The 23,540-nt window shown below is 38.1% G+C and overlaps 1 protein-coding gene across 1 annotated transcript in view; it reads left to right on the top strand.

Annotated features, from left to right (window-relative positions):
* The first annotated feature begins 8,694 nt into the window (after positions 1 to 8,694).
* Positions 8,695 to 23,540, top strand: part of LOC130848442 (cytochrome c oxidase assembly factor 8-like) — a 34,785-nt gene continuing 19,939 nt past the window's right edge. The window contains exons 1-2 of the mRNA XM_057726924.1: positions 8,695 to 8,795; positions 9,272 to 9,374. Of these exons, the coding sequence (XP_057582907.1) occupies positions 8,695 to 8,795; positions 9,272 to 9,374 (204 nt within the window). The remainder of the gene's footprint in view (positions 8,796 to 9,271; positions 9,375 to 23,540) is intronic.

The following is a 23,540-nucleotide window of genomic DNA, read 5'->3' as shown; positions in this document are numbered from 1 at the left end:
GTGAGGCCAGGCATCCATGGGGCCAAAGGGACATGTCCACCCAATAATCCATTTTTCCTCCTTCCAGACCTCACTCTAGAACCCAGAATGCCAGAATGCCTTGCAGAATTCCAGCATCTGCACAGGCCTCTTCTCCAAGCAGACCACGCGGTCAGTGAGCCAAGAGGCAGCTGTTTGCAGATGTGGACAGGGTTTAGGCATGTGGGCCAAGGTCTGCACATGTGTATAAATGAGATCATCAGAGAGCTAGACAGATGGGAACTGGGAAGGAAACAGGGACAGGCCATGGGCTGGAGGCTGGTTGTCTTCATTCTGCCAAGTTCCATCACAGAGTTTGGAGGAATCTAAGGATTTTAAACCTAAACATGAATTTTCAGGTTGTTATGAAGGTCAATTTGCCAAGCTAGGAGGATAGAACATATTTTATTTATTTAACAGCTTGTCAGCTTGATTTCAAATTTTCAAATATTTAGACTATGCGATGTGGGCCTCCATGTGGACTCTTACACCTGGGCCTGCAATTTCAGGTCAGGTCTGTATTTTGCAGGTACTAAAATGAATCAAGTAAGTGACTGCTTCCCTTTCTCCTCCCACACAAAAGCAGTACTCAGCTGCCTCATCCAAACAGGGTTAACAACCACAAACTACACCCAGGCTTATAAGGATAGTGACGTAAAGCAAGCTGCTGGCCCTCTCTCCTCCAGAGTCAAGCCTAGAAGCTGTGAGAGAAAATGAACATGATTTGAGGAACTGACAACCGTAATAATAATAATGAGATTCTTTGGAGGGTCTGAAGGCTGGAGGATCCCCTCAAGACTATCTTGGACTTGGGAACATAGTGGAGAAGGAGGTTGAATTGTAGCAGATTCAACCTTGGGCAGAGAAAGCTGGATGAAAGCTTCTAAAATCTGCTCATGCACTCAGAAAAGTTTAAAACTCTAATAAAACCATGAAAGATAGCCTGAATAAGTGAACAGACAGCCCATGCTCCCGGAGTAAATGACTTGCTATCATAAAAATATCAATTCTCACCAAATGTATCTATAAATTAAATGCAATCACCATTAAAATTCCAGTGAATTTTTTTATTGGTCACTCAAAATCCTTAGTTGAAAATGGATGTAGAAATACAAAGTCTACAGCAAAGAAGCCTAAAAAAGAAAGTGTAATGTGTGGGAATGTGCATAACCAGATTTTAAGACATAATATAAAGCTGTACAAATAATAAACAGTGTAGAAACACACAAAGAGTTAAATAGAATAAAATAGAAATTCAGATTATATGGAAACTTAAACACAATAGTAATGGCTCCAGAAATCAATGTGAAAAGGTTGGATTATTTTGTAGATGGTGTAGAATTTTTAAATTGTGTGTAGAAAAATTGAATTGAAACCCTATCAAACAGCACATGCAAAGTAGACTGCATGCAAATGGACTGAAGACTTTGAAGTAAAAGATAATTCTGTTGTTAATAAAAAATGTAGGTAAATATATTTGTAACATGGGATCAGGAACTACCTAATAATTCAAAAAAGACAAATCATAGGCAAAATATTGATGTATTTTATTACATCAGTGTTAAGGAGTTCTGTTCAACAAAGGATACCATAGGTAAATTTCATAGACATATGCAGATAAAGAATATATTTGCAAATCTAAAACCAACAAGGCATTCAAATTTAGAAAATATGACAAAATCCACAAAGAAATAAATCAAAGTCTATCAATCAAATGAACAGGTGAAGCACAGGGAATTTTTAGGGTGGTAAAGCTATTCTGGAAGATACTGTAGTGGTGAATAAATGACATATATTTTTCAAAACCCATAAAAATGTACAACACAAATAGTGAACCTTAACACATGCAATTCCAAAATCATCACTTAGGAGGTCGAGGATCCTTGGAAAGAATACAGGCTTTGACAAGAGAATCTAACTATATTATACATGTATGAAACAACTTCTCTGAAGGGGTAGGGGGAAAAGATATCAACCTATATTACTTTACAAATAAGCCAAGTCTGTAGGACTAAAGGCAAAAGGAACTGCACGTAAGCACTGTACTCCAGTTGATAAAGTTATTTCCCATGGGGCTACGAGTTAACAATTCTGATACTGCTAGACATGTATTCTGGAAGTGAACAATTAAGTAATGGATAGAGGTTGGTAGGAGTCAGGTTGCTCACTGTTGGAGTGGAAGTTTACAAATAAGTGAGGGGAGGAGGCAGAAATGATCAGTGTGATAATGGATTAGATTTGAGGATGTCAGTAAGACAGGTTTAATTTAAGGCAGATACAAACGGTGACACAGAAATATTTATACATGTGTGTCTATACAGGGTTTAGTATAGACACATATATTTGTTTGTTCTGTCCTCTGAGAAGGCCTAAAGGAAATTAGTCCAGGAGCAATGAACACATGTAGCACCCAGATTTTGGTTTTTTAATACCATTCTCCAATAAAGGGTTCTAGGCATTCTTGGAGAAATGGCTATTCTAGGACTAGGGGAGGAAATATTAAAAATGAGCCTAAAGAGCTTCCTAGGTGGCACAGTGGTTAAGAATACACCTGCCAATGCAGGGGACATGGGTTTGATCCCTGGGCCTGGAAGATCCCACATGTGGCAAAGCAACTAAGCCTGTGCACCACAACTATTGAGCCTGCACTTTAGAGCTCATGAGCCACAACTACTGAGCCCATGTGCTGCAACTACTGAAGCCCATGTGCCTAGAGCCCATGCTCCTCAACAAGAGAAGCCACGGCAATGAGGAGCCCACGCACCACAACGAAGAGTAGCCCCCACTCACCACAACTAAAGAAAGCCCACACACAGCAAAAAAAGACCCAACACAGCCAAATAAATAAATAAACAAACAAATAAATAAATAAATAAAAATGAGCCTAAAGACTCTTGTGGTGCTAGGAAGAATGAAAGCGCTCAAAAAAAAAAAAAAAAAAGGAAAAAAGAAAAAAACACAAAGATTGGGATAAGTGAAAGGGACACAGGAGCCAATGCAAAGAGTTTACAGTGGCCAAATCTGGAACAAAATAGATATAATGGTATTGGATTATAACCCAAAGTGTAAAATGAATGTCCATAAATTAGTCCATACTAATATAAATAAATGACTGCATAAATTAGTAAGTACAAGAAAAGAAATAAAACTCCCCTGCAAAAGCATTTCAAATAAATTATGTAGATATTCCTTCCATAAGTGAGGACTTTGCATAGTGAATTCCTTCCAAAAAGCACAATATGGAAAAGGAGGGGAAAAATAAACTTCACAGTGGAGAAGCCTGAAAAACACTCTTCAGCCAGGTGATCAAAGTCGACATCAACAGTGATCAGTTGTGTAGATAGTGTGTGCTCTTGATGTGATGGAATGAAAACGAAACTTTGCCTCTGGTGTCTTCTTCCTAAAAATCCACAAACTCAGTTTATTAAAGAGAAAAACATGTCCCAATAAAACAACATTCTACAAAATACCTGGACCAGTACTCCTCAAAACTTTCAAGGTTATCAAAAACAAGAAGTCTGAGAAACCATCCCAGCCAAGAGGAGCCTAAGAAGACACGAAGACAGAGTGTAATGTGGTGCTCTGTACTGGACTCTGAACCAGGAAAAGTCTGTTAGGTAAAAACTAAGGAAGTCTGAATAAACTATGGTTCATTAATTGTAACAAATGTAACATACTAATGTAAGATATTACTAGGAGAAACTGTACGGGGGTGGGGGAGGGAACACGGAAGCTCTCCATACTGTCGGCTCAATTTTTCTCTAAATCTAAAACTCTTCTAAAGAAAAAAGCTTATTAATAAAAGCGCGGTTTATCAGTGAAGAAGCCCAAAAGGCTTACAAGCATATAAAGAGATAATAAAATTCATTAGTTATCAAAGAAATGCTAATTAAAACACTAGTGAAATATCACTTTACTTCTGTGAGACTGAACGAACTTGGAAAACTGGATAATGCCAGGTTTGGAGATTTGCAGATAAAGGAACCTGCAGTGCACTGCTGGTTGGAGTGCAGCCTGGTGTATGCATTCTAAGAGGCCCATAGTCACTTACACATAGGTACAAACTCTGACTCCATATTCTGTACCAGGATGGATGGATGGATGGATAGATCGATCGATCAATTGATCTCACATGGGTGCATAAGAGAATATGTAGAAGGATGCTGTTGTGGAAACAGAGAGTCAAACAAAAACTGGATATCCAGCCCTAGCCTAGAAGAATAAACAGGCAGAACATGAGGGATGCACACATGGAATATTATATAGATGTTAAAAACATCAGAAGATGTGCACATAGTAACATGTGGATCTTAAAATCATAGTGCTGACAAAAAAATGCAAGAAATGCAATGACTTTTTTACACATTACCATCTACATAAATTAAAAATGCATACATGCAAAACAAAATTTTATATTTAACAAGAACGGACACAATGAAACTATACATAGGATGCACATAGAATGGTTACTTACAGGCAAAGGGAAATGCGGTAGAGAGATGGGGATAAATAAACAAGGGCTGGGCCTTACATGAACGAAAGAAGATAACAGGCATTAACTGAGGAGTATGAGTATCACTAACTAACCTTCTGCAAATAAGATCCAACATGAAAGAAAATACTCTAGCTCAGATACGGAAATGAGGTCTGAAATCTCAAAATGTTACGCCAGGACTTCACCACGCCTACACACAATGTATAGTTCAGGTCCACACTGTCCATGCCTTTTTTTAAAATATATTTTTATTTTATTTTTAAAATTTTTATTTATTATTTGTTTTTTTATTTGTTGTGTTGGGTCTTTGTTGCTGCCTGCGGGCTTTCTCTACTTGCAGAGAGCAGAGCTACTCTTCATTGCAGCACCGGGCTTCTCATTGCAGTAGTTTCTCTTGTTGTTGAGCTTGGGCTCTAGGTGCGCAGGCTTCAGTAGTTGTGGCTCACAGGCTCAGTAGTTGTGGCCCACAGGCTTAGTTGCTCCGTGGCACATAGGATCTTCTTGGACCAGGGCTCAAACCCATGTCCCCTGCATTGGCAGGTGGATTCTTAACCACTGTGCCACCAGGGAAGGCCCACACTGTCCATGACTTTGTCCAAGACCTCTCCCATGATCTGTGACAATAGTTGAGGGAGATGAGGAGGATGTAATGTGGTATCCCAAGGAATTCTCCAGTGTAAATCATCCAGGGCTCCAATGCCGCAGGTCTTCTTGGCACAGGCCCAACCTATCATTAAGACGTCATGCCCAGGGCTTCCTAGGTGGTGCAGTGGTTGAGAATCCGCCTGCCAAAGCAGGGGACACAGGTTCGATCCCTGCTCCAGGAAGATCCCACATGTTGCGGAGCAAAAAAGCCCGTGCACCACAACTATTGAGCCTGTGATTTAGAGCCCGTGAGCCACAACTATTGAGCCCATGTGCTGCAACTACTGAAGCCCACGTGCCTAGAGCCCGTGCTCCTCAACAAGAGAGGCCACAGCAATGAGGAGCCCATGCACCACAACGAAGAGTAGCCCCCACTCACCACAACTAAAAAAAGAAAGCCCACACAGAGTAAAAAAGACCCAACATAGCCAATAAAAGAAATTTATAAAAAAAAAAAAAAAAAAAAGACGTCATGCGCAGGGACCAGTTGCGGCTGTAATCTCGTAGGGACCAGCTAGGCAAGGACTAGGCCAGAACTTAGCATTGTCTATATGCTGTTAAGAGTAGCCCACACTGTCAGTTACTCTTGTGATGTCAAGCAATTCAAACAATTATAGAGGAACAAAAAGAAATAGTTTCCAGCACCAGACTAATTTGTAGCCTGCTGGGGTAGCATAGCCACCGCCCCCTCAGCACAGTACAGAGCAGAGTCAAATTCAACACATTCACAGAAAACCCTGTTCTTTACAAGACATTGAAAAACTATTCTCCAAGGAACAGAATTAGTTCTGAATGGTTAGAATGGGGATTAGTTCAAGAGAAGTGTTATGTGATTCACAATCCCTCTGAGCTAAGCTAGACTTAGATGACTTCAAGATCTCTAACTAGAGCCCATTAGTAAGAATTATTTTAATAGCTGAAAATTATTGTTTACTACATGCCAGGCATTGTTCAAAATACTTTAACTGCGCTATCTCATATTCTCTCTCTCTCTCTCTCTCACATACACACACACAAACCTCTATGCGATAGCTTCAATAATTATGCCAATTTTATAAATCAGAAAACTGACACATAGGGAGATTAAGTGACTGGGTGACGGCTACCCATTAGTAAATTGCAGTGGAGCTGGAATTTTAGCTGGGTAATCTGACTCAGAGCCTTGTATTCAACTTGTATAACACTGTCTCTGCCCATTGGGCCTGCTAGTTAAGGAAGAGCAAATCCTCTAAATTATGCCCAAAGTTATGACAGAAGAAGTTGTTCATGGTTGGTCAGAAAGGCATTTTCTACCTGTATATTCTAATAGCCAGGCTCATTTAATATATTTTTGTCTGGATCCAAAGGTTTTTGTTTTTCTTTCTTCTTTCCTTCTTTCCATCCTTCCCTCTCTCCCTGCCTCTTTCCCTCCCACCCTCTCTCTCTCTTTCTGCTGTTCTTATAAAATTGCTGAAAATGTGGTGGAAATTTTTTAATGTGTCCAACATACTGCAAAACTGAAGGTGATAAATAAGACATTTGATAATGGCTTCCACCTATGAGAATGGCTTGGAGAAGTTAGAAAAGAGGTAAAATGTTTTATTAAATCTCCAAAAGTTCACATATAGCCAAGATTACCCCCCCAAAAAAATACAAGAAATACTTTTTCCTGGTAGAAGCCTGTATTCCTCTCTCTCCTCGCTCCACTGCATTTCAAAAGAACAACAACAAATAAAGAATTCTTAACTCCTCTAGATATTCAATACATTGTTTGAGGTAAAAGAACTGAAGAAATAAACTAGTAAATGTGACAAAGAGAGAAGAATCTACCACTTTAAGTTATTGTCCATTTCAAGCATAGATTCAACAAACCAGTTCTTAAATATTTAAAAGTTTATCATGGCAGATCTTGTATGCTATCTGATGTGCAAAATTAATTTATCAAAAGTAGAAATAATCTGTTTTTGAAATAAGCATCATTGAAACTTATTACATAATTCCTCTACCACTATGACTACAATAGCATAAAGTGTATTTTATATAGGGTATGCTGTATACTCTATTATGTGTACTCTACTAACCTTTTTTAAATTTTAGTACCTTTTAAAAATACCGACCAGCAGTCTACTGCCATCCAGTGTACTTCTAGGTTATTATAAGTTATCAAGGCCCCAAGAAATGGAAACTTACTCTAGTGTTAGCCTTAGAAATAAGATTATAGATACAGATGGAGGTACAGACATAGCCATAAAATATACAGATACGGAGGTATAAATGGATATCCATATTACATACACCGGTTTTCCTTCTATTAATATAACTAAGAACTGGCTGCCAAAATGGAAAGTTGAATGATATTACATGCATTGAAAGCCTCACAATACTTCAGGCAAGTACTTTGATTCTGCATTCTGTGAATTGAAAGGACCCCTTCTTTCCCATTGCTGGAGCACCAGAGAAAAAGAACTCTAAATTGAAAGTGAAGAGACCAGAGTTTTATCCCAGTTTTGCCACCATCATACTGTGTGACCTTGGAGATTTCATTCAGTCTCCTCAAACTCCCATCTGTAAAATGTTGACAATGGACTATACAACTTCTACAATTCCTTATTCACCCCATATTCTCAACAACAGTAAACTGTGTGTATGTTCGATGCTGCTCTATGCCCAGTATCTGAAACTTTTTGAAAAAATTACTTAGTTGACCCACTAGATGGTAGCAGATTCCTGGTTACTGTGTGATTGTAGGCAGCCAATTCAACCTTCATAACCCTCTGAATTCTAATATCAAGAAGTTAATGGAAGAACTTTGCCTTGGTCATCAAAAGACTGAGTTTTACTCAGCTCTGCCATTTATTACTCTATGATCTTGGCCAAAAAGGCCTTTTGGGGTTTCTGATTACCTACCATAAAATCAAAGGGCATCTTCCAGATCTAAAGCTATGATTTGAATATCATTACCATTGCAAGAAGATAATGTTAAATGGCAACGTCCTCTTTTTCTACCTTGAGCCATCCAAACAGTTTGCATTTGACACAAAGAAAAATTCGACTTTCTATCCATGAGACCTTGGGCAATTAACAATATTTTTGTTTGCGTGTCTGCAAAATGGAGAAAATAATATCTCTAAGGGACATTGTAATGAGATATGACAAGTTAAGCAGCTAATAAATGTCAGTCATTTTTAGAAATTATTGTTTATTAATTATTATTTTAAAAATTATTATGATTTTGTTCCACAGCATTTGGACTCCCTCCGCCCATTATTCCTACCATCCCTCTCTCCTGATTTCTGAAGGTATAAGCCAGTGACTTCAGGCTGACTGTCATTTATAGGTCCAGACTCTACACAGCACAGCACACGGGTGCAGAAATAACTCATGGAATCCTCTTTAGTCTAAGTTGCTGCAAAAAATTCCAAGCCTTGGATCTGTAAGTCCTGAAGAAGTCCAGATTGTTTTGTTAATCAATCCTCACTAAAACTCCTTGAAAGAAACCTCACGTCTGGTTTAGCCTGTAGTCTTTTGGATTCCCCCTTAAAGAATGGGGAGTCAACATGAAGGCCTCCAGGAAAACATGGTGCACTTCTAATCTTCGCAAAGCACTGCGAAGACTAGTAACTCTGAAACATGCCGAACCTGGATTGCAGAAGCCAATGTATCTGGTTCTTCCTTGAACTGGCTCTGATGATTATTCACCACAATCATCAATTGTATGACTACTACATAAAATATTGTATTACATATTGTGTGACAAGAGTTACCCTTTTCTCTTAGGTATTTGTTTAAATTCTTGAAGACATAAAATACATGAAAAGGCCAAAGGTATTGAGTCATGGAAACAAGTAAAATCCCAAGGAGCCACTGTGCTTCTTTGACCTCCTTAGCTATCATCACTTCGAAAATATTGGCTGTCATAACCTAACAGAATTAAAGTGCAAAGCAGAGCAAAAATTAGCTCTAGTTCCTACTACGAACCATCCCTTTACCCACTCCACCTCTTTTTCCAAAGAAGCCTACACTGCAACAAATTTCTTTCATTTTCTTTTTTTTTTTTTTAATAATTCAGTGTTTAGCACATATTTTACTTAGCAGGAATATAGATGTATGCTGATAACTTGTTCTGTGTAACAGGGTGAGTCCAGTCAAGATATCAGTGCTGACAAGGAGTGGTGAACCAGAGAAAATGGCCCAGCCCAGGGCAAATGCCATGGAGGATGTAGCCCAGCCACTCAAGGTCAGAGCAGGTGATGAGAAAGCAGAACCAGAAATTAGCTGTGTCTAGAAATACTTAGCACCCTTTACCCTTTAGATACTGGCAGGGATGAGGACAAGAAAGCAAGACTCAAGAGCACTCCAAGATCTAAGGCTGCCAGGACTGTTGAAGAAACCAAAAGAAAAAAAACAAACAAAACCAAAAAAAAACCTGGTTATCCCTCAAATGAGACAGTATTAAGAATCTATCTACTTCCAGCACTGGTTCTTTACTCACCATAGACTCCTCAGGGCCTTCAGAAAGGCTAGCAAGATTAAACACTTCCTAAATCTATATCTCACATTCAGAAAGAGTAATGAATACCAGATAGGATAAAAGGCAAAGAAGAAAAAAGACTGGCCTCCAATTATACTTTTTAGCTCAGGGAAAACTCTGCAGATGCAGACCACACTACACTGAGCTCACTGAGGATGGAGACTGAACTTGGCTTACCTGTTTTATCACTGGTGACCAATCTTGTGCTTGGCACACCTGTGCTCTCAGTGAATGTTTGCCTTCATTACCGTTGTTGGGGATGATACAACCGAGTATATACCGAAAGCAAAACCTTGTGATGGTGTCCTGTTGAGGGACTGAAGTGCAGAGTCATAAACTCCCTGATCTTTAGCCCTTTCCTGACCTTTAAGCTGAACATATGCATAAGAGTACAAAAGAGTTCAACCACCCCAAACAAGAATTAAAGCCGAGATCTATGCTTCAAAAGGACATAAACTCCCTCCATGCCTATTACAGTTGGTTGCCTCTGGCACCCTGAAGGCCATCCCCACTAATGGTGAGTTCTTTAGAACTGCTTCATAAACATGGTACAATTGGCTGGAAGTCAGAAGATCTATACCCTCTGCCTGATCTTGGCATCTACCAGCTGTGTAACCTGGAGCAAGCCATTTAATTGGATTTTTTCATACGTTAAACTAACAGTCTAATTTCAGCCATAACAGTCCATTTCAGCAATATTATTCTGATTCTAAGCTGATCATGAAGAGAAAATTGGATTCAGCAGGGCCAGCCAACGTTCCTGATCTTTATAAATTCCCACACAGTCTTTTTCTCTCCCTAATCCACATACTTTTCAGTGTGTGAACAACTAAACTGCTTACAGGAGATTTACTGGTGACATAAACACAAGGAGGATTCCAGCAAATTACATGCAATCATCTTTCTGTGTGCTTTAGAGCAGTATGAACACTCACCATTTCAATGTGCTCCTAAATTGGTTAACTAACAACCTAAAACAAACTTTTTTAAAATACTTTAAAGCGAAGTTATAAAAACATAAGTATCCTTATACTTTACCCAAGAACTCTTAAAAGCAGTGGTCTTCAAGTTTATCTTCAAGTTTACTACAGATGTCACAAGAAAATGATGACAACATTAACAAAGGTTACAAATGAAGCCATCCGTGACTGGCAAAATAAGAGCAGTGGAGGTGGAATTCTATGATGCTCAGTAGGCACTCCTGTGACACTGAGTCTTGTGGTAAACTGTGTCCCTGAGTTGAAAAGGACTCCAATCATTTAATATGTGGCCTTCAAGGAGGCCAGTATACGGGGCAGGGGAGGGGGCAGGGGCAGGGCAGAGGGCAGAGGCAGAGGAAGATGAATTTGGGAGCTGAGGCAGCTCTGGATGAAGTTATAAAGAAGCTGTTTAACTTTGATCTTCTTATCACTCCCTCCTCATCATCACCATCCCAACAGGGAACTAGTGTTCAATTACAAAGGTTCTTCAGTTCAAAACGCAGTACCTTCCAATCTAATAAAAATGTTTTGTTCAGTTCCAGTTTGGAGTAAGATAGAACAAACACTTTCTATCCTGTCTCTCCCACTGAATGTAGCTAAGAACCTTGACAGCTATCTGAAGCATGAGCAGCTATCTGAAGACTCGGAGCAGCTGTGGTAGGAAAGAGGCCAAGATTAATTGGAGTATCACTGAAACAGCAGTTCATTTACCTTCCTCTACCACTGGTATCCCCTGGCCTCAACTCCAAGCAGCCTAAAACCTGGAAGTAAGCCTCAGTGAAGACAGAAATAGTTCCAGGAAAAACTCTTTAGTTTAGGCTTGAGAAGTGGGTAAGGAGTCACCTAAAACTGTGAAGGAGGGGAAACTTCCACCCCACTTGGAAGAGCTATGGTCCTAAGACCTAAGAGAGTGGGGTGAACCCTCACTGCTTTTCTCTCCATGTATCTTTCAGCCACCAATCCACAAACACCGGTGGAGTCATGAAAAATGCCTGGCAGAGCAAAGTAAATCAACTTCCAAATTTCTGGCAGCAGAGCTGAAAAGGGGAGCCTTGGGGAACTGGAAAGAAATAGGGAAATCACAGAGAGGAAAGAGTTCAGGAAAGCAACACTATAAAGTTGGCTGTGAACTCCTGGGCTCACCTCCAAGCTGTACATGCATGGATCTGACCGTAGTCAGCATATGAATGACTCTGAGAACTAAGCTAAGAGTTAGATCATTGCTCATATCTCAGACTTGCCACTGAATAATACAAACACAGGTCAGATGCAAACAGGACTACAAAGACTTTGAAAATAGGAGTGAAAGAGGAAATGTCATGACACTCTGCAGACACTGAAAGGAAAATTAGGAGATACTAGGCAGAGATCTACGCACATAGATTTAACAACATAGATGCAATAGACTGCTCAGAAACCACAAACTATCTACATTCATCCAAGATGAAACAGGAAACTGGAATAGTATCACAAGTATTAAGGAAATTAAATATAGAGATATAAACATTTCTAACAAGAAATCCGTAGGGCCAGATTGTTTCATTGGTGAACTTTACCAAAACATTGAAAGAATAACACAAACTCTGCACAATCTCTTCCAAAAATTAGAAGATTAAGGAACACTTTCCAACTGACTTTGATGCCAGCATTACTCCCATACCAAAACCAGACAAAAACAATACAAGAAAAGAAAACTATAAACCAGTAATCCTTGTAACATAGATGCAAAAATCCTCAAAATGCTACCAAATTGAATGCAGCAATATATAAAAAGAATATACTATAACTTAAGTGGGGCTTATCCCGAGAGCACAAGGCTGATCCAATATCAAAATTCAACCAATGTAATCCACCATATTAATAGTCTATAGAAAAAACCCCACAAAATTATATCAATTGATGCAGAAAAAGCATTTGGAAAAATTCAATACACATTCATGACAAAAGATAAACCTCTCAGAAAACTAAGATGAAAAGGCAACTTCTTCAGTGTAATATTACTAACTTCATATTTAACTGTAAAAGACTGCATATTTTCCCTAGAATGGAAACAAGGCAACGATATGACTCCCATCACTCCTGTTCATTACCATACTAGAAGTCCTAGCCAATGCAAGGCAAGAAAAAGAAATAGAATGTAAGCAGATTGTAAAGGAAGAAATCAAGTTTTTATATTTATAGATAACATGATTGTCCCTATAGAAAATCTCTAGTAACCTATCTAAAGGGGGGAAAAGCTCCTAGTACTGGTAAGTGACTTTAGCAAAGTTGCAGTATACAGAGTCGATGGACAAATATCATTCATATTTCTTTTTTTTCCTCAGATCTTTTTTTTTTAATCTTTATTGGGGTATAATTGCTTTACAGTATTGTGTCGGTTTCTGCTGTACAACAAAGTGAATCAGCTGTGTTTATACATATATCCCCATATCCCCTCCCTCTTGAGCTTCCCTCCCACACGCCTTATCCCACCCCTCTAAGTCATCACCAAGCATCGAGTTGATCTCCCTGCACTATGCAGCAGCTTCCCACTAGCCATCTATTGTACATTTGGTAGTGTATATATGTGAATCATATTTCTATATACTAGCAATGAACAATTGGAAAGCAATTTTTTAAATATGATTTATAACACAAAAAATGCAATACAAGGTCTAAGTCTAACAAAAGGGATACAAACTCTGAGACTGTGAATGCTGAAAACTACAAACGCTTATTAAAGAAAGCAAAGAAGACCTAAAACAAACAAACAAAGTGGAGAGACATACCATGTTCATTAACTGGAAGGCTCAATGTAGTAAAGATGTCAATTCTCCCAAACTGATCTCCTCAGATGGTCATTAGAGAAGCAGAGAAGGTGCAAAGAGAAAGATGAGGCAACCAAAATATGAATATCATAACATTGCAAATAGCAGATGTATTAGTTTTCCATTGCTGCACTAACAAATTAGCATAAACTTAGTGGCTAAAAATAACGGAATGTGTAATTTCACCATTCTGGAGGTCAGAAGCCAACATCAAGATGTTGGCAGGACTGCCTTCCTTTCTGAAAGCTCTAGAGAAGAACCCTTTCCCTTGCTCTTTCCAGAGTTCAGAGGCCACCCACATTTCTTGGCTCATGGTTCTCTTCTTGCATCATCAATGCCAGCCACATTGCATCTCCCTGTGCCTTTGTCTGTAAATGCATTTCCTTCTGACTCTTCTTCTGCTTTCTTCTTGCATTTTTAAGGACTCTTGTGATCTCATTGGGCCCATCCAGATAATCCAGAATAATCTCCCTATTTTAAATGCAGCTGATTAGCAACCTTAATTCCCCTTTGTTTTCTAACAACATATTCACAGGTTCTGGGGATTAGGATGTGGACATCTTTTGGGAGTGGCATTATTGTACCTAGCATAGCAGACTTTACTAACTGATTAATTTTAAGAACCTGATGAGAAATTTTAAAAGATATTGATACATTTAAGACAGAACCAAAGCTAAGGAAGGGTTTCACATGGGACAAAGAAAATATTTATATATGACTTAAAGAAGTGTTTTTATTTTGTTCTTGTAAGCTCTCCTTATCTCATTAATACTACCCAGAAGGTCAATAACTCTTTTAGGTCAATAACTCCATAAGCATGAGGTTGAATTAAAAGTCCATTTGGTGTTCTGTATAGTTAACATACCAAACAAGTGCATCACATACTGTAAAATATAAACCTAAACTGAATTTGGAAGTGCATCTTAACATGATAAATGTAATCAGAGAACACAAAAAGGCATTACTTACCGATGTACATGGAATAAAATGAATATAATTTCACTAGTAGAGAAAAACTTTGGAAAGAAAATAGAATGAAAAGTACCATAATAACCAAAATTATTCTTACGCAATTTGTGTTCTTCAAGAACAATTATTTGATTGATCATATAACTATGACATTATAGGGTGAGTGGAAGAAATGTTTACAAGGACAATATCCTTGGGTTGATAACAAAAATATATCCATCTGGCAATAGCTAATGAGAAATGTAATCTAGGAATCTATTAAATAGAGGATGTCTAAGTTGCTTTTAATAAACCATATTGACAAGACACTTTTGTTCCATATTGGTATGTATATTCCTGGAAAACAGATGCACCAATGATTCTCAGCCTTTCTTCCACAGTGGGCATTCATGAGAGATGATGGCACTCATAAATACAATGGACATAGCTGAGATTTAAGCTCAATTCCCTGTATAGTATTTCTGATGCCACCTCTTTTTCTCCCACTCCAGGTAATATAGTTAATTTGAGAATTAAATTCATGTGATTATAGCTACAACGTAGGAGCCCACTAGCTTCCTGGCTTCTCCCTCCTCTAAAACCTAAATAATTACGATCTGGGCCTCCATTACATGTGGCTACACAAAGTCCAGACCCCTTTACAAGTTCCGAGAATTTGCAAATAGAGCTTATGTTCTCCTGGTTGTGGCTGTGCCAGGCTTCCTCACCATTTTTCTCCATCCCCATCATCTCATAATTATTCCCCATGCTGGTGGAGTTGTTTGTGCTCTGCCTCACTCCAAAACTAGACACCACCTTCCTTTCTCCGAAACACAGCTGACACAAGGCTTTATTATTCAAAAGACTTCACTGAAGGAATTCTCCTATGATATAAGCTACCCTCTGTCGGAAACCTTTGTCTGTTTTGCCACTGATGTATCTTAAACACCTAGAATACTGCCCAGCACATAGTACATGCTCAGTAAAAGCCTGTCAAATAAATGAAAAGTTTGTGGAAACAGGTAACTACAGGGCAAAAAAGAAAGAAATATTACTCCTAAAACCCATCAGTCATTCCTTAGCTCTCAGCTAAATTCCTATGACCCCTTCACTCTTCTTACTGCCAAAACCCATCTTTGTTCTAGCTTCCCAGGAGAAATCAAACCAGTTAACCCCATAATAATCTTTCAGAAATGCTATTGTGATCACAGAAAACACAGTGGCCACTGTTTTTCCAAATCCAGCATTCCAGAATAGGATTTTATTTTACCTTTGCATAATCAAAGGTTCATGCAAATGTTTACTCCAAAAACCAAAACTCCTATCTCAAACATGATAGGGAATTCATCTTTAGTAATACCTGTCAATGAAAGTTTTGGAGTCCCAGGGTTTTTTCCTTAAATACTTCAAAGAATCCAGATCAGTTCCCCACCTCCTCCATTCCCCTCCCACCTTGCATATACACAGCAGTCTGGAAAATGGAAAGTGTTTCCCAATCCACCCTAAAGGAAAAGTAAAAAAGAGAAAATGTATCTCTGTTTATGGAATCACAGAGGTCATGCTTTCCCCCTACCCCACCATACACATGCAAATATGACTCTGAATATCCTCTAATTCTTTTTATTTTAAAAAATAAATCATATGCAAACACTCTGTAGTGATTGTCATTAGTAATGTACCACTAATGATCTTTCCTCAAAACTAATGGTCCATGCCAGTGTGTTGTGACACTTCAGGTGAGAACACAAAGTAATGATAACCTAAGGTCTTCACTCTCCCAGCTTTGTTTCCAAACTTATGGATGGTGCAAAAGGAGTATTCTCCAAAAAGGGTAATTTACAGATTTGGAATATAAAGCACATACATGTGTATAATCAAAGCAACAACAACTCTATATCATAAACGAAGAAAGGTCACACAATATAGTGTGGCAGTCAAGAGCACAGGTAGTGCTTCATACCACCTAAAATCCTGAAAGCTTTCATGACGATACAAGGCAGTAGTAGTTAAATATACAGATTTTTGGAATCAAAAGGGCTTGAATTCAAATCTAAGCTCTACCTCTCACTACTGTGACCTTAAGCTAATTATAAGACCTCTCTGAGTCAGCTTTCTCACCTGTAAATAGGCCCACAAATACAGGTCTTGGAGGGCTACTGTCCAGTGACGTCTAGAAAATCAAAGTCCCAAGTCAGTTGGGCCTGCATTACCATCTTACAGCCTTTTCTGCTCTGATCTGTTTGCTCTCCCATTCTCCATGGCTACTATTTCATACCTTTCATCCTCCCCAAGCCTGTGCCTACTTCTCCCCTCCAATGCCACTGAGAAAAAGAAGCCATCCCAAGTAGGGTGACTATATAATTTCTCATTCAGACTGAGACAATTTTGAGAATAAGAGGGGATATTCCCGTAACTACACCAGGACCATAGGTATCAAGCAAGATTTTCCTAGACAAACAAGGACATGTAGTTACTTCTATAATAAACTCCCTTAATTTCCCATCACCAAGCTGAAATAATCCCACCTATATTTGCACCCATCCTTTTTTTCTTTGCCTCCTGTTGGAGTGAAAATGTACCACCCCTCCTATCAATGGAAAATCCCTCTGCTAGTGTTCTGGACCCATCTCATCTCACCTTCCCAACTTTTCAGCCTTGCTCTGTCATTCCCTCTTTCCTTTCTCTCCAACTTCTCTCTCTCTCTCTCTCCTGGCTCCTTTCCATCAGCATTCAAATATTCTTCAATCTTCTTAGTTAAAAACAAAAGGTCTTCCTCAATCCCATGTCTTGCTCTGGTCATTATCCTATTTTTTTGCCTCTCTTTTACATAAAAATATATTGGAAGTCTTCCACTTGTGTCTTCAATTCTGACTACACCTCTACACACTGCCGTCTGGTTTCCACCACCACCGAGGTGCTCTTGACAAGACTTTCACCTCTATTTCCTATATATTTTAGTCCTCATATTTTTTTACTTTCTCAGCAACATTTGACATATTGGTAATGCTGGTCTTCTCAATACCTTCTGCCCTGACTTTCATGACACCGCATTCTAAATCTCTGGCTATTCTTCTTCAGTATCCTTTGTGGACTCCTCCTTTACTCCTCCTTTAGTCATAAGCATTCTTCAAAGTTCAGTATGAAGATGTTTTCTGTTCACATTCTCCTAATCTTTCCTATGTAATCTCATCTACTCCCATGGTATCAGTTACCATCTTCATGCTAATGGCTTCCAACTATATGTCTCTGGCCCAGATTTCTTTTATACTTTTCAGACCAGAATGTCCACTCCTTTTTAAATTCATACTGGAACTTCAAACTCAACATATCCAAAACTAAACATATCTTCTTCAAAATAGTTATTCCATCTTCCGTGTTCCCTGTCTTGGTAAATGGCACTACCGTTCATTGGATTCCCTAGTCAAAAAATTGGGAGACTTTCTTCTACCTCTTCCTCTATACCAATCAGTTCTACTCTGTAGATATTGCTCAGATTAGTTTATTTTTTCATTGCCATTGATAATACCCTGATTCAGATCATCTCTCATCGATATTACAACAACTCTCTAGAAATAGTCTGCAACCACTAGCTAAAGGTATGCCAGGAATATATTGTTTTCCTTCCTTGCTGTCTTTTAAAGATAGCCCATCTTTAAAAAAAATTTAAAATTTAAAAAAGCTGACAAAGAAAGCAAAGTGAAGAGGAAGCAGATACCTCTTGTAGCATGCGAACCTTGCCTAGATAAGTAATGCCTGAAGCCATACTTGTCTCTCAAACTTCCCAGTTACCTGAGCCAACACATCTCATTTTTCTTTTTGATTAAGCAAGGATATAGGAATTCTATTGCCTGCAATTTAAAAGAAATACATAATCATTTGACCAGGACATAATCTATCTTTTATCCTCAGTTCCTAGTACAGTGCCTGGCCAATGTTTAATTTGTTGAATGAACGATGTATACAAAGCACTTTACACTCATTTTTACCTCCATATCAACAGAAGCAACGCACTTTCATTCATTCAGCGAATATTTGTTGAACATGTACTATGGATCGATACTGGGAATACAGCCCTGAACAAAACACACAAAAACCTCATTCTAATGAAATTTACATATGGTATATTCAAAAATAATGAATAAGGAATTAAGGTGTGCTGTTTGGTGGAGGATTTACTATTTTTGTCTGTAAATAACAGAAAGCCCCTTGGATTTTATGCAGCAAGATAGTGTACCTGAATCAAAGAAACTCTTCAGTGTTATCAGCAGAAGATATTTATATGAAAGGACATGGTATCCACTGAAAATTAAGTCCAAACAAACTTCAGGGCTTAAAATTCCATCAGAAACAAATGCTTTCATAGAGCACTAAGGATCCAGGTCACGGAAACTCAGATTCACTAATCCTTTAATTCAATAGTCAAGGTACCATAGGAAAAAACATAATACATAAAGTAGGCAGTCCTAAAGTTGAATCCTAGATTTACATAAAAGCTGTGTCCTTTTGGGAAAGTTTCCTAAACTTCCTAAGCACTATTTCCTCATGATAAAAGGAGGATTGTAACACCTAATTCACTAGGCCTATACCGTTCACTTTGAAAATCAGCCAGCGATCATTTAATACTAGTTGAATGAATGCTAATATAAATATTAAACTAGATGATATATATGAAAGCATTTATAAGATGTAATGTACTATATAAACGTTAGTTGCTTTGGGTATTATTACTACTATTATTCCTGTGAGAGCCAAGGTTGTGGAAGAGTTGGGTAGGACAGGGTACTAGAAAGAGCAGGAAGTATAAAAACTGACTTGAAAAGAGTTAAATGTCTAAGTGTCTAAATACGAAAGTGAGTGAGGCTGACACTAAAGAGCAATAGTTCCAAGTAGCGGAGGTTTGGTTTCACTGCTTCCGGTCTCCAGGCTTCTCTTCTTTGTAATGCTCCTGAGTCTCTCCCTAACAGCTCTTAATCTTATACTGTGTGCACGTACCAAAATTACCTCCACACTGCCATTTTTTTTTCCGAATAAAGAGTTTTGTTTTCTTCTACCATTTACTCAAACAAATGCAAATATTTTAAATGCCGATTTAAAATGAAAACATTTATCATCTCCATAAACTCCAATAATGTGCTCCAATAACATGATCTTAGGTTTTTTTCACTAACAACCACTAATGCTCGATTTCTTTGGGAACAACAATTATTTTTTTCCTTGTGACGAAACTCACACTACAAAAGAACTCACTTTCCTCCTTTATAGGACATTCAAAAGCCCTTATGACTTTGTAGTTAAGGGAAATAATTTGACTGTTCATGATCTTTTTTTTTTTTTTCAAACAAATGTCAATTTTTACTTTCTGAGATTTCTATACCATTTATAAAGGTAATTTCATTACATGAGCTGTTTTATGCAGTCTGCCAATTAAATATTTCCATGATAGTGGATCATCCGTTATTTATGAGATAAGAAAAGAAAACAAAATGAAAAGCTAAGACTAAGTAAACAAACTAAAAGGTCCGTAGCCTGAATTCAATTGTATTGGAATGTGCTTGGGATATCACTGACACAACCTTAGTCTGTCCATATCAACCTCTCTATAATGGTGATGTTATTATCTCAGAGGAAACAATATTTTTTAAGCTCTTTATTGGAATATAATTGCTTTACACCCTGGTACCAGTTTTTGAGGTACATCAAAGTCAATCAGCTGTATTTATACACATATCCCCATATTCCCTCCCTCCCATGACTCCTCCCCACACTCCCCATCCTGGCCCTTTAAGGCATCACCCATCATCGAGTTGATCTCCCTTTGTTATACAGCAACTTCTCACAGGCTATCTACTTTACTGTTGGTAGTATATATATGTCTATGCTACGCTCACACTTTGTCCCAGCTTCCCCTTGGCCCCCCGCCCCCCCCCCCCCCAATCTCATGTCCTCCAGTCCATTCTCTGAATCTGCATCCTTATTCTTGTCTTGTCACTGGGTTCATCAGTACCATTTTTTTTTTCTTTAGATTCTGTATATATGAGTTAGCATACATTATTTGTCTTTCTCTTTCTGGCTTACTTCACTCTGTATGACAGACTCTAGGTCTATCCACCTCATTACATATAGCTCCATCTCATTCCTTTTTATAGCTGAGTAATATTCCATTGCATATATATGCCACATCTTCTGTATCCATTCATTTGTTGATGGGCATTTAGGTTGCTTCCATGTCCTGGCTATTGTAAATAGTGCTGCAATAAACATTATGGTATATGTTTCTTTTTGGATTATGGTTTTCTCTGGGTGTATGCCCAGGAGTGGGATTACTGGCTCATATGGTAGTTCTATTTTCAGTTTTTTAAGGAACCTCCAAACTGTTTTCCATAATGACTGTACCAACCTACATTCCCACCAACAGGGCAGGAGAGTTCCCTTTTCTCCACATCCTCTGCAAGATTTGTTGTTTCTAGATTTCTTGATGATAGCCATTCTGAACGGTGTGAGGTGATACCTCATTGTGGCTTTCACTTACATTTCTCTGATGATTAGTGATGTTGAGCATCTTTTCATGTGTGTGTTGGCCATCTGTATGTCTTCTTTGGAGAAATGTCTATTTAGGTCTTCCGCCCACTTGTGGATTGGGTTATTTGCTTTTTCGGTATTAAGCTACATGAGCTGCTTGTATATTTTGGAGATTAATCCTTTGTTGCTTCATTGGCAAGTATTTTCTCACATTCTAAGGGTTGCCTTTATGTCTTGTTTATGGTTTCTGTCGCTGTGCAAAAGCTTTGAAGTTTCATTAGATCCCATTTGTTTATTCTTGATTTTATTTCCGTTATTCTAGGAGGTGGGTCAAAAAGGATCTTGCTTTGATGGATGTCATAGTGTGTTCTGCCTATGTTTTCCTCTAGGAGTTTTATAGTGTCTGGCCTTGCATTTAGGTCTTTAATCCATTTTGAGTTTATTTTTGTGTATGGTGTTAGGAAGTGTTCTCATTTCATTCTTTGACATGTAGCTGTCCAATTTTCCCAGCACCACTTATTGAAGAGGCTGTTTTTTTTCCATTGTATATTCTTGCCTCCTTTGTCAAAGATAAGGTGCCCGTATGTGCTTGGGCTTACCTCTGAGTTCTCTATTCTGTTCCATTGATCTTCCTTTCTGTTTTTGTGCCAATACCATACTGTCTTGATCACTATGGCCTTGTAGTATAGCTTGAAGTCAGGAAGCCTAATTCCACCAACTCCATCTTTCCTTCTCAAGATCGCTTTGGCTATTTGGGGTCTTTTCCATTTCCATACAAATCGTAAAATTTCTTGTTCTAGTTCTGTGAAAAATGCCATTGGTAATTTGATGGGGATTGCATTGAATCTGTAAATTGCTTTGGGTAGTACAGTCATTTTCACAATTTTGATTCTTCCACTCCAAGAACATGGTATGTCCCTCCATCTCTTTGTATCATCTTTGATTTCTTTCATCAGTGTCTTAAAGTTTTCTGCCTACAGGTCTTTTGCCTCCTTAGGCAGGTTTATTCCTAGGTATTTTATTCTTTTTGTTGCAATGGTGAATGGGAGAGTTTCCTTAATTTCTCTTTCTGCTCTTCTGTTGTTAGTGTATAGGAATGCAAGAGATTTCTGTGCATTAATTTTGCATCCTGCTACTTTACTAAATTCATTGATTAGTGCTAGCAGTTTTCTGGTAGAGTCTTTAGGGTTTTCTATGTATAATATCATGTCATCTGCAAAGAGTGACAATTTTACTCCTTTTCTAATTTGGATTCCTTTTATTTCATTTTCTTCTCTAATTGCTGTGGCTAAAACTTCCCAAACTATGTTGAATAATAATGGTGAGAGTGGACACCCTTGTCTTGTTCCTGTTCTTAGAGGGAATGCTTTCAATTTTTTACCATTTAGAACAATGTTGGCTTTTGTTTTCTCATATATGGCTTTGATTATGTTGAGGTAATTTCCTTCTATGCCCACTTTCTGGAGAGTTTTTGTCATAAACGGATGTTGAATTTTATCAAAAGCTTTTTCTGCATCTATTGAGATGATCATATGGTTTTTATCCTTCAATTTGTTGATATAATGTATCATGTTGATTGATTTGCATATATTGAAGAATCCTTGCATCCCAGGGATAAACCCCACTTGATCATGGTGTATGTTTTTTTTATGTGCTGCTGGATTCTGTTAGCTAGTATTTTGTTGAGGATTTTTGCATCTCTATTCATCAGTGATATTGGTCTGTAATTTTCTTTTTTTGTGACATCTTTGCCTGGTTTTGGTATCCGGGTGATGGTGGCCTCATAGAACGAGTTTGGGAGTGTTCCTCCTTCTGCTATATTTTGGAAGAGTTTGAGAAGGATAGGTGTTAACTCTTCTCGAAATATTTGATAGAATTCGCCCGTGAACCCATCTGGTCCTGGGCTTTTGTGTGTTGGGAGATTTTTAATCACAGTCTCAATTTCCATACTTGTGATTGGTCTGTTCATGGTTTCTATTTCTTCCTGGTTCAGTCTTGGAAGATTGTATTTTTCTAAGAATTTATCCATTTCTTCCAGGTTATCCCATTTATTGGCATATAGTTGCTTGTAGTAGTCTCTCATGATCTTTTGTATTTCTGTGGTGTCTGTTGTTACTTCTCCTTTTTCATTTCTAATTCTGTTGATTTGCATCTTCTCCCTTTGTTTCCTGATGAGTCTGGCTAATGGTTTATCAATTTTGTTTATCTTCTCAAAGAACCAGCTTTTAGTTTTATTAATTTTTGCTATTGTTTCCTTCCTTTCTTTCTCACTTATTTCTGATCTGATCTTTATGATTTCTTTCCTTCTGCTCACTTTGGGGGTTTTTTGTTCTTCTTTCTCTAATTGTTTTAGGTGTAAGGTTAGGTTGTTTGATATTTTTCTTGTTTCTTAAGGTAGGACTGTATTGCTATAAACTTCCCTCTTAGAACTGCTTTTGCTGCGTCCCATAGGTTTTGGGTTGTTGTGTTTTCATTGTCATTTATTTCTAGATTTTTTTAATTTCCTCTTTGATTTCTTTAGTGATTTCTTGGTTGTTTAATAGCGTATTGTTTAGCCTCCACGTGTTTGTATTTTTTGCAGTTTTTTTCCTGTAATTCATATGCAGTCTCATGGTGTT

Source organism: Hippopotamus amphibius, chromosome 3, assembly GCF_030028045.1.
Source record: "Hippopotamus amphibius kiboko isolate mHipAmp2 chromosome 3, mHipAmp2.hap2, whole genome shotgun sequence".
NCBI classification, from domain to species: Eukaryota; Metazoa; Chordata; class Mammalia; order Artiodactyla; family Hippopotamidae; genus Hippopotamus; species Hippopotamus amphibius.
Note: the sequence above shows the minus strand (reverse complement) of the source record. Positions and strands in the feature narration are given on the sequence as shown.